General features: G+C 39.1%; 1 protein-coding gene across 4 annotated transcripts in view; it reads left to right on the top strand.

The window, feature by feature from the left end:
- Positions 1-18,915, top strand: part of ABCA9 (ATP binding cassette subfamily A member 9) — a 52,388-nt gene that overhangs the window by 16,627 nt on the left and 16,846 nt on the right. For all 4 annotated transcript variants that reach the window (XR_009449344.1, XM_059671023.1, XM_059671022.1 and 1 more), the window contains exons 9-25: positions 515-656; positions 1,031-1,216; positions 2,468-2,615; positions 3,283-3,451; positions 3,980-4,041; positions 4,564-4,674; positions 5,093-5,268; positions 5,459-5,578; positions 5,786-5,924; positions 6,726-6,816; positions 9,618-9,757; positions 10,258-10,377; positions 11,979-12,177; positions 13,661-13,827; positions 14,843-14,976; positions 15,360-15,497; positions 17,654-17,761. Coding sequence is in view for 3 of the 4 variants with exons in the window: in XM_059671023.1 (XP_059527006.1) it covers positions 515-656; positions 1,031-1,216; positions 2,468-2,615; positions 3,283-3,451; positions 3,980-4,041; positions 4,564-4,674; positions 5,093-5,268; positions 5,459-5,578; positions 5,786-5,924; positions 6,726-6,816; positions 9,618-9,757; positions 10,258-10,377; positions 11,979-12,177; positions 13,661-13,827; positions 14,843-14,976; positions 15,360-15,497; positions 17,654-17,761 (2,350 nt within the window). In the remaining variant the exon portion in view is untranslated. The remainder of the gene's footprint in view (positions 1-514; positions 657-1,030; positions 1,217-2,467; positions 2,616-3,282; positions 3,452-3,979; positions 4,042-4,563; positions 4,675-5,092; positions 5,269-5,458; positions 5,579-5,785; positions 5,925-6,725; positions 6,817-9,617; positions 9,758-10,257; positions 10,378-11,978; positions 12,178-13,660; positions 13,828-14,842; positions 14,977-15,359; positions 15,498-17,653; positions 17,762-18,915) is intronic.

The raw sequence follows: 18,915 nt of genomic DNA, 5'->3' as shown, positions 1-18,915 counted from the left end.
CGCTCTATCCGCTGAACCAAACTGGTTAGGGCTGCACATTTTTCAACGACTGCTCTTGTGCTCTGAAGGCAGGGTTGAGTAGTTGCAAGAGAGACCACAGGGTCTAAAAAGTCTAAAATATTTACTATCTGGCTCTTCAGAGACAAAGTTTGCTGCTGCTTCATCTACTTTTCGCCCATGATATTTATACAATTACTTTACTGAAAGAAGAAGTCTCGAACTGACAAATCCTCATAAATGTTTTCCCTGAAACCTTTCCCAATTACTCTCACCTTTTATCACTCAGTTTCTTTATTTTGCAATTGGCTGCCTGTATTATTTGTTTACTTGTTTATTGCCTACCGTCCCCTGTAGAATATGAACTTTAGGGGCAGAGAAATTTTCTGATGTATTAGCTGTTGTATTCCCTTTACTCTTGCTATATGATGAGCTTCACAAATCATTTGCTGAACTCATGAATGAGTCCAGTGATGGAGTAGCAGCACTCTGAACTGACGTTTCGTTTCTCTGCAAGGCTCTCCTGGAGTGTGATGTACGCTGGCTTCATCTTTATTATGGCAATTCTGATGGCTCTTGTTGTAAAATCTACCCGTGTTGTCGTCCTCACTAGCTTTGTGGTGGTCTTCATGCTCATTCTCCTCTATGGCTTGTCTTTGGTGAGTTGATGAATTTAATCAAATTCTCCCTCCCTCCCTCCCTCCCTCCCTCCCTCCCTCCCTCCCTCCCTCTCTCCCTTCCTCCCTCCCTCCCTCCCTCCCTCCCTCCCTCCCTCCCTCCCTCCCTCCCTCCCTCCCTCCCTTCCTCCCTCTTCTTTCTCTTCTTTTTCTCAGGGAAACCTACCCATTATTTATCACTAATTCTGATCACACCTGCTCTTTTCTGTTTGCAGTATTTGAGTATTTACATGAGACAATATCTAGGGGTGGGGAGGGAATGGACAAAATGTCATACTATGAAATCCTGTCCTTTAGCATGCCACTGATGATTCTCAGAGAAGTAGATACTACCTAAAGTGTTTCTCTTCTCTCAGATAACTTTAGCTTTCATGATGAGCGTCCTGATAAAGAAACCATTCCTTACCAGCTTTGTCGTCTTTCTGCTCACGGTCGTTTGGGGGAGCCTGGGTTTCACTGCCTTGTATAGGCATCTCCCCGCCTTTTTGGAATGGACCTTGTGTCTTCTTAGCCCCTTTGCTTTCACTGTCGGGATGTCCCAGGTAAGAGCTGGTGTAACTACTTCATTTTCTACAAAATATTTTAAAAAGATTTCCTCTGAATAATTCATGCTTCAGGTGCTAAACATTAAAATTCCCATCTACCTTGGGAAAGATACACACAGAAGGTATAGAAAGGAGGTGTATGCTTTTATTTTTCTCTCTCAGCACAGTTCATTTTCTTTTAAGTCCCTAAGTGCCGGCTAATACTCCATTACTGATGCGCTTCTGCTTTTACTTTTAATGGGCTGTCCCACTGAAGAGGTATCTAATTTAATGCTCAAGAAACATGACCCTTAATATCATGGCCAGTATTTGAAAACCAGGAATTCCATGGAAATACATTTTTACCTTTTGATGGGCCAATTTAAATGAAACTGAGCCTCCTCTCAGAAAATTAATTCTAGTTATGACAGCATAACTATAAATGCCAAATGAAGGGTGATGTTACATATAAACTCATTCTATCTTGCTATATACTAAGTATTCTGTTTTTTTCTGTCCTACCACTGAAGTATTTGCACTCCTGCATGGTTTCACTTTCAAATCCTGCCCCCTGTCCAGAAGGCTCTCTCCTTTTCCCCCCGTCCTAAACTGGATGTAATCCTATAGGCAACCCAGCTCAAATATCACCTTCCTTGAGTTTTTACTTCTGCCTGGAGGACTTGCCTGCTCTGCCGGTGGGTCTCTGAGCTTTTTATACCTATTTCCATTAACTTCCCAAATTGCTTTGTAGTTAGATGGTTCATTGTTATCTCTTCCCTTAGTTTAGAGCTCTACGAAGACAGGAATTATGTTCAATCCCAATGTCTATAATCTATCTATATACATAAAAGCCCAAGTGACTGGCCAACTTGCCAGTACTATGATGCGCACTGACCACCAGAGGGCAGATGTTCAACATAAGAGCAGAAACCACAGGCATGGAAACATGGAACAGACTGATGAATCTCAGAGGGAAAGGGGCAAAGGGGAGGGCGGGAGGAGATTAACCAAAGATCTTATATGCATACTAGAGGCCTGGTGCATGGATTCATGCACCAGTGGGGTCCCTTGGCCTGGCCTGCGGGGATCGGGCCAAAACCAGCTCTCTGACATCGCCCAAGAGGTCCTGGATTGCAAGAGGGCACAGGACAGACCAAGGGACCCCACTGGTGCACGAATCCATGCACTGGGCCTCTAGTAAGACAATAATAATTCTTGATGCTCTGTTTATCCTTTTAATAGTCTATGTTTTTTGTTTTTGTTTTTTAGCTTATACATTTGGACTATGATGTGAATGCTAACACCCATTTGGACTCTTCAAGCAACCCAAACCTAATAATAGCTACTTGTTTCATGTTGGTTTTTGATACTTTTCTCTATTTGGCATTAACATTATATTTTGACAAAGTTTTGCCCAGTAAGTAGATTCATGATTGTGACTCAACACAATTTTATTCATTGCATTTCTTTAATGGTCTACACTTTGTACAAGAATAAAAAGTATATCATTAATAATATTAATATTGATTACAGATTGAAATGATAATATTTAGGATATAGTGGGTTAAATAATATCTATGGTGTGTTGACTATAAATTAGTAGGCATTTTTTTTCAAAACTTTAAAAATAAGCCTAATGGTATTCTGTACTGTGTTTATAGAATAACTTCCTAAGATCTTGTTCTGCCATGACACTTTAGATTGTTTCTTTAAAAAAAGAGACATTTGCGCCCGGCCAGTGTGGCACAGTGGTTGAGTGTCAACCTATGAATGTGGAGGCCATAGGTTTGGTTCCCGGTCAGGGCACATGCCAGGGTTTCAGCCTCAATCCCCAGTAGGCGGTGTACAGGAGACAGCCAATCAATGATTCTCTCTTGTCATTGATGTTTCCATCTCTCCCTCTCCCTTCCTCCCTGAAATCAATAAAAAAACATTTTTTTAAGACACAGACACTTGTAAGCGATGAAGGATAATGATATTATTAGTGCACATGTCGGAACTAGCTGAAGAATGCTACTGCTATGGTGACTGCAGTCCTTAAAGTGGTGCCTGACCCAATATTTAATTGCCTCCCATTCATGTAGCTGAACATGGACGTCGACATTCCCCCTGGTTTTTCCTGAAACCCTCTTTTTGGTTTCAACACCAAAGAGCTGACCACGTGGCCCTTGAGAATGAAATAGATTCAGATTCTTCATCTAATGACTCTTTTGAACCAGTGTCTCCAGAATTCCATGGGAAAGAAGCCATCAGGTAATGAAAGAACTACCTGGAGATGCAAGTGAAACACCCGTCAGAGACCAGAGATCTATTGGGCAAAACCCAGATATGACAAAGGTTTTCTTCGGTGTCCTTCTTGTACCCACTGATGTCCAGGCTGCTGCCCTCAGGAAGGGCTACCCTCTTTCTATATAACATTTTGTTTTCTTATATTGTCAGTATTTACATTTACTAATATCTGTGGTTTAGCAACAGCCATCCATGAATAAACAGTATTCATATTTCCACTTTCTTCATGATCTCTTTTCCATTGTTCATGCTTGGCTCTCTTTCTCTGCCTGCTGTCTTTGTGACAGACACGGTCACCATCTCCCTGGTTGTTTTCACCCCCTTTTCTCTGCGATTCACTCTGCCTCTTTCCTCTTTGCTTCCTGGTTAATACGATGAGAAGGAAGAGGCAGGTGAGGCAGAAAGGGGAAAGAGACCCTCCAGTGAATGGATGTCTCAACCATCTGTCCACCTCCACCATTTCTTCAAAACATTTTCATCTTTTTTTTCCAGAATAAAAAATCTTAAAAAGGAATATAAAAAAGGGAAGCATGAAAAAGTAGAAGCTTTGAAAGGTAATAAATATCATATGTAACAGGCGGGGTGGTTTCAAGACTGTGTCTCAACTGTGATACTGTTTTGGCAGACGAAGAACAGATAGTCCAGCTATCATGATGCTCCTTTGTTCGAACCCAGTATGTTTCCCTCCGAAGGAAAAACCACGTAACAATTTCAGAAAGTCAGATGCAACCCTGATATCCTATAGGTTTGAGAGATGCATGATAGGATCATGCTAGTGTATTTTCAGCTCACTGCATTCTCTAATCTGAAAGCTATCTTCATTGTAATCAGCCCATCTTTAAAGACAAAACTGCTTTGATCCCCAAAATTGTTAATCATAGAATAATATATTATGGTAATATTACACCTATAAAATGTATATCATAGAAGATACCATTTTAAAGAAAGGAATTTTGGGATGATTCTGACTATTGCTAGCCAAATATACCCATATTATAAGAACTTACAAAAATTTCAGAGAATGTAAAGTTACTATGTAGGCTCTGAGTATAATTTTTTTATATATATACTGCCAGGTCTGGTATTTGACATATATGAAGGCCAGATCACTGCGCTCCTTGGTCACAGTGGAGCTGGGAAAACGACCCTGTTAAACATACTCAGTGGATTGTCGGACCCAACATCAGGTGAGAAGACAATTATCTAATGACAAGAACATGGGCAAATGAATTAACTGTGCATTTTTATTAGTTAATTTCAATAGTAGTTTCATTAACTACTAGTCACATGCAGGTATTTAAAAGTTTTAGAAGTTTCTTCAAGTTATTCTTGTATCGATTCATGTTCTCTTTATTGAGGAAAATCTTTTTGGTTTAAATATTTCCTGGTAAGTAGCTTTATGCTTATGAATTGGCACCCAGCTGGGTCAGATGTGTTATGAACATTACATTTTTAATTAGTCAATAGTGTATTCCCTATAGGTAGGCCCAATATCTTTAAAGGACTCTAGTGATTCACATGCATTGTTTTTTCATTTAAAAATATCTTACATAAAGCAAGCATGCAACATTACCCTGATGTTAACTGTCTACCTTTAACTTTTAGGTTCGGTCACCATCTACAACCACTCACTTTCAGAAACGGCTGACTTGGAGACTGTCAGCATGCTCACTGGAGTCTGCCCGCAATCCAATGTGCAATTCGGCTTCCTGACAGTGAGGGAAAACCTCAGGCTCTTTGCCAAAATAAAAGGGATCCAGCCACAGGAAGTGGAACAAGAGGTAGATTCCATGTTAAATGCCATGCAGCCATGAGGATGAAATTGTTTACCTAGGAAATTCTAACTGCACTTGTGTTACTTCTACCCAGTTCACCCTCTAAAGGGCAAAAAGGCCCCTTATAATGAACAGACAAATGTTTTTTAAAATAACCAGTCTGGGTTTTGGACCAAATAACCTTTCTTTGGTTTAGGTACAACAAGTGTTACAGGACTTGGAAATGGAAAATATTCAAGACATTCTTGCTCAAAATTTAAGCGGAGGACAAAAAAGGAAACTAACTTTTGGAATTGCCATTTTAGGAGATCCTCAGGTAAATCAAACTAAAATTACCGATAAAATCAGATTGAGGGTTGAGAAACAATTGTATTCGGTCAGACTTAATTTGTAAATGCTAAAAGCAAGAGAGCAGTTACAATGGAAAATTAAGTACTGAGCTATGTCTCCAAATACAAGTTGCTTTTTTAATGAAATTTTGCCTGGGAGGGGAAATGATTTTATGTGCTTCTGTGCTGTGCAGATTTTGCTACTGGACGAACCAACAGCTGGATCAGATCCTCTCTCAAGGCACCGTGTGTGGAACCTTCTTAAAGAGAGGAAATCAAACAGAGTCATCCTCTTCAGCACCCAGTTCATGGATGAGGCTGACATCCTGGCTGGTGACTCTTAGGTTTCTTGCATGTACCTTAGTGAGAAATCAGAGACACATGTGGAATATGTATAGATTCATTCCAGCACAGTTAGTTGCCATGGGTATGACTGCCATGAGAATCTTTCACCCATTTGAGCACCTATATCCCTGAGTACATTGTGCCATGGAAGTACTTTGAACCTATTGCATTGGTTGTAAAATATATAGCTATTCTCAAAGATATATTATGCTTTGCCCTGGCCAGTGGGCTCAGTGGTTAGAGTGCCGGCCTGTGCACCAAAGAGTTGCAGGTTTGATTCCTGGTTAAGGGAACATAACAGGGTTATGGGTTCTCTCCTCATCCCCTTGGTTGGGGTGCATGCAGGAGACAACCAGCCAATGTGTCTCTCTCACAACAATGATTCTCTCTCTCTCTCTCCATACCCTCTCCCTCCCTTCCTTCCTCTCTCTGAAAAGCAATGGAAAAAAATATTCTCAGGTGAAGATTAACAACAAAAAAGATTAATAACAACTGACGTTCATATTGACGTTATTCAATATGAATGTCAGTTGGCTTGAAACAGATCCTTTCAATGCATAATTTTTTCTAAATATACTAGTACTAGAGAATAAACTAACATGTCATTTTAGTTACTGTATGACAAAGAAAGTGGCTTGCATATGATCAGGATTCGAATGCATCTGTTTTAGTGGGTCATGCTTCTAAAATACGTTGCTTATTAATGAATTTGTTCTTTTATATTAATAGTGAAAATACAATACCTTAATGCAAGTTATTTTATTTTATTTTTTTGCTTTTAATACTTAGACCGAAAGGTGTTTATATCTAATGGGAAGCTGAAGTGTGCAGGCTCATCTCTATTCCTGAAGAAGAAATGGGGCATCGGCTACCATTTAAGGTACGACCTCACCGTTGGAGACAGGTTAGAACATGTTGGAAAAGCTGAGGGCAGGGGATATCAGCATTGAGCATGTGCAAGTAGACTGCACAACTGGTGTGTTCATTTCAAGAGATATGTGTTAGGACTACACCCCGGGGCTCTTTTTCTTAGCTAGAGTGAAGGATATGAGATGAGGGGTTGCAGACATGAAGACTATAAGAATGATTAGGCGACGTTTAAATAAAATTTTTGGAAAATATTTTCACAACACTTTGTTTGCTAGAAGAAACGTATTGATATTCCAGTCCCTTCTCTTATCATATTTCATTGCTTATTTGGGTTTATTGTGACAGTTTCAATAGCCTCCTCTTGGTTCCCCATGAATTCATTTTCTCCTTCATTCTCTCCTGTTTCCTTCTCTTCCAGATCATAGTTATTATCATTATTAAGTAATGTCTGTCACTTAATAAGTATTGGCTATGTCTTCGGTACTTGCTAAGATACTGACATTTGGAATGCTCATATATCATATTTAAACCTCCAGATAACTTTAAGATGGTATTATTATTCTCCTTTGACATGTCAGAGAGTTTTAATAATCTGCCCAACTCATTTATAATCTTGGGCCAAGATTACAGGTGTAATATGAATCACCCCTATACTCCCACTAAAATATTAATATTTCTTAAAAATAATTCAAGTCACTTTATCTCCAGTGGTTAAATGAATCCCCCCATATTTACTCAGGTGCTTGACCTGATCTAGCCTACCATTCCATCATGATTGCTTGGTACTACCTGATTGAATCCGTATCTTCCAACTAAAAGGAACTGCCCACTGTTCTCTTGGGTGTTCCATAGCGTTTTTGTCTCTGCTTGAGATAGGACATCTGTTTAACATGTCATCCTCCAACCCCTTCAAACCACGTTCCAATCGTATCCATTCTTGAAAGTCTTTTCTGAGTGTTTTCTCCTTGAAAAGCACCCACTCCTCAGGAACCCTGAAAGCATTACTTTGAATTGTTGTCTTAGGCAACTTCATTAATTTACTTGATTCTCAGTAACTTCATTTATGGAGTAGCAGCAATAATAACTGCTTTGCATTTAAGACTAAAGATATTGAACAAATGAGTAATTGACAATGTGCAAAGCACTTAATTGAATTGACTCAACTTCCTTCTCCCTCACTTATTTTATAATATGCTTTACATTATATTTATATTATATCATTATATATTTATATTTATACTAGAGGCCCAGTGCACAAAAATTTGTGCACTCGGGGGGGTCCCTCAGCCCGGCCTATGCCCTCTTGCAGTCTGGGACCCCTCAGAGGATGTCCATCTGCTGGCTTAGGCCCAGTCCCTGGGGGATCGGGCCCAAGCTGGCAGTCAGACATCCCTCTGTCAGCCTGGCAGACCTCTGGGGATGTCCACTTACCAGCAGGGAGCAGACCTAAGCTGCAGTCAGACATCCTTAGTGCTGCTGAGGAGGCGGGAGAGGCTCCTGCCACCACTGCTGTCCTGGCAGCCATCAGCCTGGCCTGTGGCTGTGGGAGTGCACTGACCACCAGGGGACAGCTCCTGCATTGAACATCTGCCCCCTGGTGGTCAGTGTGTGTCATAGTGACCAGTCATTCCCAGTCATTCTGCTGTTAGGGTCAATTTGCATATTACCCTTTTATTATATAGGATTATATTTTGTTACAGGATCCTTTAGAGAAGGTTTTGTATTCTTTCCAAAAAATATATATTTTTATTGATTTCAGAAAAGAAGGGAGAGGGAGAGAGAGATAGAAACATCAATGAGAGAGAATCATTGATCGGCTGCTTCCTTCACACCCTCTACTGGGGATTGAGCCCGTAACCCGGGCATGTGCCCTTGACCAAAATCAAACCCAGGACCCTTTAGTCTTCAGGCCAATGCTCTATCAACTGAGCCAAACCAGCAAGGGCTGTATCCTTATTTGGTATCTTAGTGCTTAGCACAGGGCCTTGTAAGCACAAAATAGCTTTTTCTAAAATGGATTTTTTTAGGTTCATGTCATCAAAGTCAGTTGTGATACCCTTGTCATTCTATAGCCTCAGTGTAATTCAGTGCATGTGACTAATAATGGGCTTGCTCAAATCCAGTGATTTCCTGAAGAACTTTGTCTGTTCTCATAACAAGACAGACAAGCTTCAACTTGAATACATTTTGGATCAAAAAAGAAAAAAAGATCACATCAGCTAAGATATTGAGGGTTTCCTTAGTGCAAAGCCCTGTGCTATCTCATACATATTTTATTTTGTTCTGTATTTTGAGATCCTTGGAAAGCTTAGTATTGTTCAGTCTCACAGATGAGAAAACTGATGCTCAGAGACATTAAACCTGCATTCTGGAACAAGGATCAGTAGAACAATCAAACCATGTTCTTAATGACAGTACCTCTATGTTTGTTTTACCATGTTCAAGTGCTAGTTTTTGAAGGACCCATACTTTACTGCAAAGGGAGAATTCAAAGTTGAGTTATTGAGCAGGTGGAAACAAAATTAGGCATTCCCTTACACCTCACCCCAGCCATGGTCTAGCAGAATATCTCTTTTCTCCAAATTCTAATCCTTGAGTCACGTTCTCTTTCTCTAACATCCCTTACACTGGTTCCCCTGCCATGTGGTACAGATTATACAGTTTGGACTATATTGGTGTTTTTATGTCTCACTTCGTTCATTAGGTTATACATGTTTTATCTCATTAATGAAAGGACGAGCACATACTACAATTGTTTGTAGAGACAGTGTTCGAGAAAAATAATTTAAATTTACTCTTTTTAAATGTTAGTTTGCATTTGAATGAAATGTGTGATCCAGACAATATAACATCGCTTGTTAAACAGCACATCCCTGATGCCAAATTAACAGCACAAAGTGAAGAAAAGCTTGTATATATTTTGCCTTTGGAAAGGACAAACAAATTCCCAGGTAACAGAATGCAGAGACCACAGAGTGGTTTATATTGATGTTACAATAACCTTAGCTCTTTTGCATTTGTTATTGTATTGCCTAACAATTAAGCCTAACATGAAAGTATAAATCTCGATTTTCTAGAAAATATTTCTTAAATAATGGGGATTTCCACCACATATAAATTTTGGGTTGACACAGTCAATCTATCTATAACACTCTTCATAATCTAACAATTAAATATTTTAAAACATTAAATAAAATATAACTTATTTCAAAATCCCTCACATACATAGTTTTCTAAGAATAAAAAAAAATAACTTTAACATTTTATACTCAAGAAGACATGGAAATGTATATACTGTCTAGACTATTTTATAAATAAGGGAAATTCTATATCATAACTGCTTCTGATTAATGCATTCTATCACATGAATTTTCTATTTTTTAAAATGTTATTATCAATCTCATTCATTACAAATCACATTCTTTTGATGCATTTTTGTGTCTACCTTTAGACCTTTATAGGGATCTTGATAGATGGTCTCATCAAGGCATTGAGAATTACGGTGTTTCCATGACAACTTTGAATGAGGTATTCTTGAAGCTAGAAGGAAAATCAGCTATTGATGAATCAGGTAAAAAAAAATTAAATTTTATATTTCTGTGCAGTATTTTATCTTGAAAATATACTTTGAATGTTGAAATGATATGCTTTTGGAGTCTAATGATTTAGTCTTGTCTTGGGAAAATGTAGAACAGATAGAAATGTATTTCTGTTTCCTACCCCCTTCTCTCAAAGCTGGCCTCCCACTTAGAATATCCTATTTTTGTACCATGCATTTTTTAAAGCATGTGGAATACAGCAGTGCATAAGACTAAATCCTCATGGAGCAGACAATATTTACTATTATTATATTTATTATATACATAACATAATATTGTATAAGAGCTACCAAGATAAGAAATTAGAGTTGTAGATTGACAGTTGCTTTTCTTGTAGTATTTTGATGACATCATTCCAGTGTCTTCAGGGTTCCATTGTTACTGTTGAAATTTTTTCTGTCAGTGTAATTGTCATCCTTGGAAAGTGTTCTGCCTTTTCTCTCTAATGATTCTAAGGTAGTTCTTTGTTTCTGGTATACTATCTGTGTCAACTCTTTATTGCACTTTTTCACTTTCATTTTCTGTTTTTTTCCTTATTGATCAAGTGGGGTTTTATGTTTTATCCTTTTTTAAGTTATACACTTGATATATTTTCTTTGTGGTTGGTTACACTTACCTTTTAATGTTCATCTAGCTTTCTGAAAGTCTAGAGCTGATCAATTTCTCTAGGCTCTTCTAAAAGACATAACTTTTATTTTCAACCATGGCTATATTAAAAAATCTTGCCTCCACCAATTTAATATTACCAGAGGGGAAAGGAAAGGGTTCTATCTATATTAAATTTTCTAGCCGAAACCAGTTTGGCTCAGTGGATAGAGCGTCGGCCTGCGGACTGAAAGGTCCCAGGTTTGATTCCGGTCAAGGGCATGTACCTGGGTTGCGGGCATATCCCCAGTGGGAGATGTGCAGGAGGCAGCTGATCGATGTTTCTCTCTCATCGATGTTTCTAACTCTCTATCTCTCTCCCTTCCTCTCTGTAAAAAATCAATAAAATATATTTAAAAAAAATAAATTTTCTAGCTGTGTCAGAAATACTAAGATAGTTTATCTGTTGCAATGAATAGATTCTTCTTCTTGGCTAAATATAAGTTTCTTTTCATTGATTTCTCTAGAATAAATTAAGTCCTTTAAAGCTATAGACACAGAATTTTTTTCTTCAGAAAATACAAATTTTTCTTTTGTTATATCACATTTTTTCTTCTTATAGTCTTTCTTTCTTTCTTTCTTTCTTTCTTTCTTTCTTTCTTTCTTTCTTTCTTTCTTCCTTTCTTCCTTCCTTCCTTCCTTCCTTCCTTCCTTCCTTCCTTCCTTCCTTCCTTTCTTTCTTTCTTTCTTTCTTTCTTTCTTTCTTTCTTTCTTTCTTTCTTTCTTTCTTTCTTTCTTTCTTTCTTTCTTTTTGCTTCATTCCCATTTCTGTAATAGGTGCTCAAGTAAAACCATGAGTTAGATTAATTGTACCTTTGTCCAAGGCTCTCTACTCTGACACCATGTAGTGAGTAGATAATCTTAGGGAAATCAAAATTAGGCACATCTGAAATGGCACTTTATAAATTATTGATTTTATATTTTCTAGATCTTGGAATTTGGACACAGTTACAAAGTGACAGGACAAAAGACACAGGAGGCCTTGTCGAGCTGGAACAAGTTTTGTCTTCCTTTAAGGAGGCAGAGGAAACAGCCAGCGGCATGGCTCTCTGGAGGCAGCAGACCTGTGCGATAGCGAAAGTTCGCTTCCTGAAGTTAAAGAATGAAAAGAAAACTCTGATGACCATGTGAGTACCCGAGGGTTCCAGGTGTGCATGGTCGGCACATTCAAAATAAATTCAAGAGGGGAAAAAAACAACAACCCATCATGGATAAAATAAATTTCAGCAATTGTATATGGTCTTTTAAACATAGAAGTCGAAGCCAATTTTTAGTTGCTTAGGTGGGTGTGTAATTAAAACAGGTAAAGTGTGGGGCTTTTCTCTTAGTTTCACACAGGATCTGCTCTTATCAAAAGGTTGATGTAGTTTACCAGAAGCATGAATGTTAGCACTCGCCTTTGTGCCTGGCCGCATCTTAGCCAAGGCTTCACGTCACTGTCTGGAGCCTCTACAGTCCTCTCCAGCTTCCGGTTTCTCACTGAGTGATACCTCCTGGCATGAGCCCTGCTCTCTGCCCAGGGCACTCATTCATTCCATTGGCTCTCGAGGGTGATGAGAAGCACAGTAAGAAAGCATAGTCCAAAATCAGACAATATTGTCAACCATAGCGTCCAAATAGGGCACTGGAAAAAGAATTTTACATGAGGTAGAATTTGAATTTGATGTAGGAAAATGGAACATTTAGCTAAGGAAGGAAAGCAGGACGGAAATTCAGACAGAGAGCAGTTCTGAGCGTGGAGATGCATGGGAAGTCTGCAGAACTGTTATTAATTTGAGTTCTTTGCGACACAGAGTGTGCAAAAAAGTAAAAACAATATTGATAATATATTACATAGAGCTAGAGAGTTTGGACTTTGTGACTAATAAGGAATTTTTGAAGTTTTAGTTTTTAGTTTGAACAGGCAAGTGATATCATTAGAACAGAATGCCAAGAAACTTAGCCGGGAAACAGTGCAAATGGTTTGGAAACAGTAGACAGTGGGCACAAGGAAAAGAGCCATTTAGGACAATGTTGAAAGAGGTCATAAGAGAGATAATTAAGGTCCAAACTTGAAAAGTAGAAGAGAGAAGAAGGTGCAAGGCAAGTACTAATGATGATAAGAGAAATTTTCAAGCATTTGGAAAAGGAAAGTATGGGAGAGAAATGAGTATATCATAATTGAACTTCGGAACCTGAGTGGATGAGAAAATGTTGGAACTTGTAGAAATTGGGGAGAGGAAAGGGAAAGTTTCAGAGTGTAGCAAGTCAGGGTGTTGGCGATATGCCAGCTTGCAGTGGTTCCCCCCCAAAAAGAAGAAGTGCGAGACTGAATCAGAGCAAAAAAGTGGGGATTAGAGAGGGATATTTAAGAGTGGTAATCAGCATATTTCCTAGGCTTGAATGACATGTCTGAAGGGGGTAGAGGACAGCACTTGGAGAGATAGAAATACCAAGGAGAGGTTCATAGGAACCATCTTATTTTAGGAAAAAAGAAACGGGGAAGAAAAGCATGATTCATATATGTGGTTAGTGTTTGCAATTTCTATTAAAACATCTATTCTCTGCCCACTTGTAAAAACCTACCAAAGTTGCTCTACATGATTTTCTCTTACCTTTTCCTTTATGCAGATTACTGCTTTTGTGCATTAGCCTTTTCCCTCAGCTTTTGGAATATCTATTCTATGAGATATATCGGAAGAGTTATTCTTGGGGACTGTCTCCCAATATGTACTTCCTCTCACCGGGACAACCGCCTCAAGCTCCTCTGACACACCTACTGGTCATCAATAAAACAGGTGAACATGGAGCTCAAATTCAACCTTTCAATGTTGTGCTTGTTCAGAGATTCCCCAGACAGCATAGACCATGAAGAAAAATCACACTCTGTATGTTTTATTTTATTTTATTATTTTATTTTATTTTATTATTATTTTTTAATCCTCACCCAAGGATATTTTTCCATAACTTTTTTAGAAAGAGTGGAAGGGAGGGGTGGTGGGGGAAAGAGAGAGAGAGAGAAATATCGATGTGTGAGAGAGAGAAATATCAATGTGAGAGAGACTCATCCGTCGGTTGCCTCCTGCGCATGCCCTGACCGGGGCTAGGCATCAAACCTGCAACCGAGGTACATGCCCTTGAGTGGGAATCGAACCTGAGGCCCTTTGGTGCATGGGCTGATGCTCTAAACACTGAGAAACACCAGCTGGACTATTTAGAAATGGACTATTTGGACATGATGCCAAACAGAAAATTAATTCAAAAATGGCAAGTAGAGGGTGGAAGAGTTGGTTTTAGAAACACATTTTGCAAGCTTACTTGACCATTGACTGATCTTCTAGATCTTTCCATAACATTTTTGAAGTACTATGCATTCTAAGGCTCTGGAAAGAAAATATATCCCAAATTTCTAAGAAAATAGAAGATTAATATCTTCAAGGATAATGATAATTTTAAACAGTATTTTTTCAATTGATTTTTATTGTTGGTACTATTACAGATGTCTCCATCTCCCCCTCCTTTGCCCACCTCTGCCCCACTCCAAGCCCCTCTTTCTTTACTGTTGTCTGTGAGTTATGCATATTTGTACACTAACAACATTATAAGTAAAATACCTAGCCTCTAGGTAAAGTTACCTTGTCATATCCCTGGTATCAGAATGGGTTTTAGTACCACACCATCAATTCTGCCTTTTTAAGGAAATCATCATTATGGTATGCTTTGAGTGACATTAATAAGGTTTTTTAAAAAAAATATACTATTTGACTTGTTTTACTACATTTTTGCTTCTTTTGAATTTTACCTTCTTGGTAGGGTCGAGCATTGAAAACTTTATACATTCACTGAGGCAGCAGAACATAGCTTTGGAAGTGGATGCGTTTGGAATTCGACGTGGTGCCAACGAGCCATCATACAACGGTGCTATCACGGTGTTAGGTGATGACAAAGTATGTTGGGCTCTGATTGCTGCATCTCACCAAAGATGGAGTATGAACGTGCAATCTGAGAAATACATATTGACCGCCTTAAAGACCAATTTGACATGAGCAGACGGGGTAGTTCTCATTTGTAGAGGAGAAGGTGGGCTACAATTAGTTGCCCACAGCCTGCATATAACATATTGTGGCTGATGCAGTGGCCAGTAAAGACCACAATACTGTATTTCTTGCAGTATTTTGGGACTTAATCAAATATTAGTGATGGCGGTATTCATCGTATTCAGTGCTTTAGCCTTATTGTGTTGTCAATACTTCGATTTTCTATCAGATTCTTGCATTACATTTTGCATTGGCTCTCTGAGGACTCAGAATGCACATTTGTTTTATTTCAGCACCAGAGATTTTCAATAGCATGCAATACCAAAAGGCTGAATTGCTTCCCTGTCCTCATGGACATCATTAGCAATGGGCTACTTGGAGTTTTTAATTCTTCAGAACACATCCAAACAGACAGAAGCACGTATCTTGAAGTAAGTATATTACATCCCTTATCCTGAACTATAAGAAGTTTTTTTTAAAAAAATACCTGAAATGCTGAAATAGCATCGTGTTGATTTTTATGAACTTATTATTGAATAAGTTCATGTTTGTTTGTTTTAAAATATATTTTTATTGATCTCAGAGAGGAAGGGAGAGGGAGAGAGAGATAGAAACATCAATGATGAGAGAGAATCACTGACCGGCTGCCTCCTGCACACCCCCCACTGGGGATCAAGCCCAGGTATATGCTCTGATCGGGAATTGAACCGTGACCTCCTGGTTCATAGGTTTACACTCAACCACTGAGCCATACTGGCCAGGGTCATGTTTTATATACTTACAACTTACTTACATTCATATATATATATATATATATATATATATATATATATATATATATATATACACATACACACACACACACACACACGATATTTAAAATAATTGTATAACATTGTAAACTTAATTGGATGACTTAGGGTCAGTGGAACAGCAGAAAATACAATTAATTCAGAAAAAGGAATGACTTTTGGTCTTCGATCTGTCACCATCTCTGGTCCTAAGTAGTGGGACCTGGTTGAAACAGCCAGAGTCATCAAGGCCAGACACTGGGGCCTCCTTAACAACTTGGCTTCTGCAAGCCTTGGTTTGCCAATCCACACACACAAAAAATACAGGTAAGAAATTCATCACTGGGGTTTCTTTAGAAGTAAATGAGGCAATGTGAACACTCGGTTCAGTTGGCCAAGTTAGTATAAACATGAGTTATAAAACATGATGCAGGAAGCCATAGGTGCTCAATAAAATACATTTGTTATCGTTACTGCTGTTACTATTACTTTCCTTGGGAATGCATTGTTTCCATTACAGAGTGTTCAGTTTTGAGTAGATTGGAGAACAGGCTTAGTTAGAACTAGAAGCAGTTCTTGTTTAAAATATAATTTTTTAAATATATTTTTATTGATTTCAGAGAGGAAGAAAGAGGGAGAGAGATAGAGAGAGATAGAAACATCAATGATGAGAGAGAATCATTGAATGGCTGTCTCCTGCATGCCCCCCACTGGGGATCAAGCCCGCAACCCAGGCATGTGCCCTTAACCGGAATCGAACCTGGGACCTTTCAGTCTGCAGGCCGACGCTCTATCCACTGAGCCAAACTGGATAGGGCTAAAATATAATTTGCCAAGAAGTTTTAGGAGGGGCTAAGACAGTGGTTCTCAACCTTCTGGCCTTTTAAATACAGTTCCTCATGTTGTGACCCAACCATAAAATTATTTTCGTTGCTACTTCATAACTGTAATTTTGCTACTGTTATGAATCATAATGTAAATATCTGATCTGCAGGATGGTCTTAGGCGACCCCTGTGAAAGGGTCATTCGACTGCCAAAGGGGTCGCGACCCACAGGTTGAGAACCGCTGGGCTAAGAGAAGAGAGAAGTAAGATGATCTCAAAACTCATGATATCAGACCTCATGATACCGATGGCTTGCAGTGTAGCAAGGCAACCGACCATAGATCAGATCAAAGCTTCTAGCAAAACCCAAGGCCCTCTTTGACCTGTAAAGGATTTTGACGTTTTTAAGACTTAATGTCCTTACGTGGAATGTGTGCTGATCATTTTTCTCCAAGCCCCGTCACTTTCATTTCCTAACATCCCCTACTCGTGCATTTATATCTACCAGGTCCCCAAAGGCGTTTGAATTTGCTACTTATGCATTAAGTTGAGCCAGAGGAATGATTCTTCATACGTGTTAGACTGAACTGATTTGGCACCACTTTCTGAGAGTAGCGTTGGCAGTCCACAGCTCTATTGCCCATAAAGACATCAGCTTAAATGTTACCCTCATAAAGTCAGAGAGCAGACGTTTTGTGCTTACCTTGCATGTTATTAACTGTGGGACCTTGGCCAATTCTTGCGACCTGGTGGCATTTGCTTCCTCCTAAGTAAAGCAGGAGGCATGTTCAAAGCTCTCATGTTGTTGCAACTCGTGATTGAAAGTTAATGTGGAAAGATGTTGCAAAGAGAACCTTGGGAAGTATCTTTGGTAGTCAGATTGGTTGATTTATTTGAGTGATTTAGTTAAGAAAGTAAAAATGAACCTTATACCCAATTGCCATCAACTCTTGTGTTCTGCATGATTTCAGGAGTCCATGTCTGAGGAGTATGAGTCCATGAGCAATCCCTTCCTCTGGATACCTGGGGCGGCCTGTTTTACTCCGTTCATTGCCATGAGCAGCATCGGTGACTATAAAGTAAGAAGGGTTGACAAAGTGTTTACATGTTCTTAATGCCCAGGGAACCCTTTCCCATCTCTGACCATAAGTTTATATGTAGGTGGTACACCTAATTTATGTACCTGAAACAATGAACAGCCAACATTTTCATTAAAGGTTGGCAACTATAAAGAAAATGCTATTTTTCTTAAACCAATAAGAGATCTCAGGAAGGGCAGCTTAGGCGATATCATCATCTAACAGGAAGTGGGAGTTTTATCTGCTCTACCACTTAGTTTTATTCCTAGGCACTTACCCACAGACATCCCCTCTTCCTGGATGAGCACAACAGCCCCCCTAGCTGCTCTCGATGGGGCCTTATTTATTGTCTCCTATTCCATTTTCCACACAGTGTAACAGAGCACTATCTTAAAAACACAACCCTGACCTTGTTAATTACCTGCCTAAATCTTGTCAGTGGTTCCTTATCAAACCAAGGAAAAAGAATGAGATACTTGCGTAGCCTCAAAAGCCTGGGTGGACCCGGGTGTCTCCACTTTGATCTGATGCCACTCTCATCTTGATAGCCATGTCCAGCTCTACTGGCTTCTTTCTAGGGTCCCCCAAACCTTAGCTCTACTCACTGCCCTGCCTTCTCTCCTCCTAGTCTCCTAGCTTGCAATGCTCCAGATCTGGCACATGGATACTCCTACTCATTGCTTAGACCAGTGATGGTGAACCTATGACACGCGTGTCAGAGGTGACACGCGAACTCATTTTTTTGGTTGATTTTTCTTTGTTAAATTGCATATAAATATATAAAATAAATCTCAAAAATATAAGTCTTTGTTTTACTATGGTTGCAAATATCAAAAAATTTCTATATTTGACACGGCACCAGAGTTAAGTTAGGGTTTTTCAAAATGCTGACGCGCCGAGCTCAAAAGGTTCACCATCACTGGCTTAGACCCTAACCCTTCACAAGGGACCCTTCCCTCCCTACCCCAATGCCGTATTACAATTCATCTCCTTTGTAAAGCCTCTCCTATGACCCTGAACCTCCTTAACAATTTTAATTTTACTTGTTTTCCATTTTTAATTTTAATAACATTTTTAATTATGTAGCTATTGTACTTATTTGCTTATTGCCTTTTTATCCCCCACCCCCCCATACACACACACACACACACACA

This window comes from Myotis daubentonii, chromosome 16 (assembly GCF_963259705.1).
Source record: "Myotis daubentonii chromosome 16, mMyoDau2.1, whole genome shotgun sequence".
Taxonomy (NCBI): domain Eukaryota; kingdom Metazoa; phylum Chordata; class Mammalia; order Chiroptera; family Vespertilionidae; genus Myotis; species Myotis daubentonii.
The sequence above is the reverse complement of the archived record's forward strand: the minus strand, read 5'-3'. Positions and strand labels throughout refer to the sequence as shown.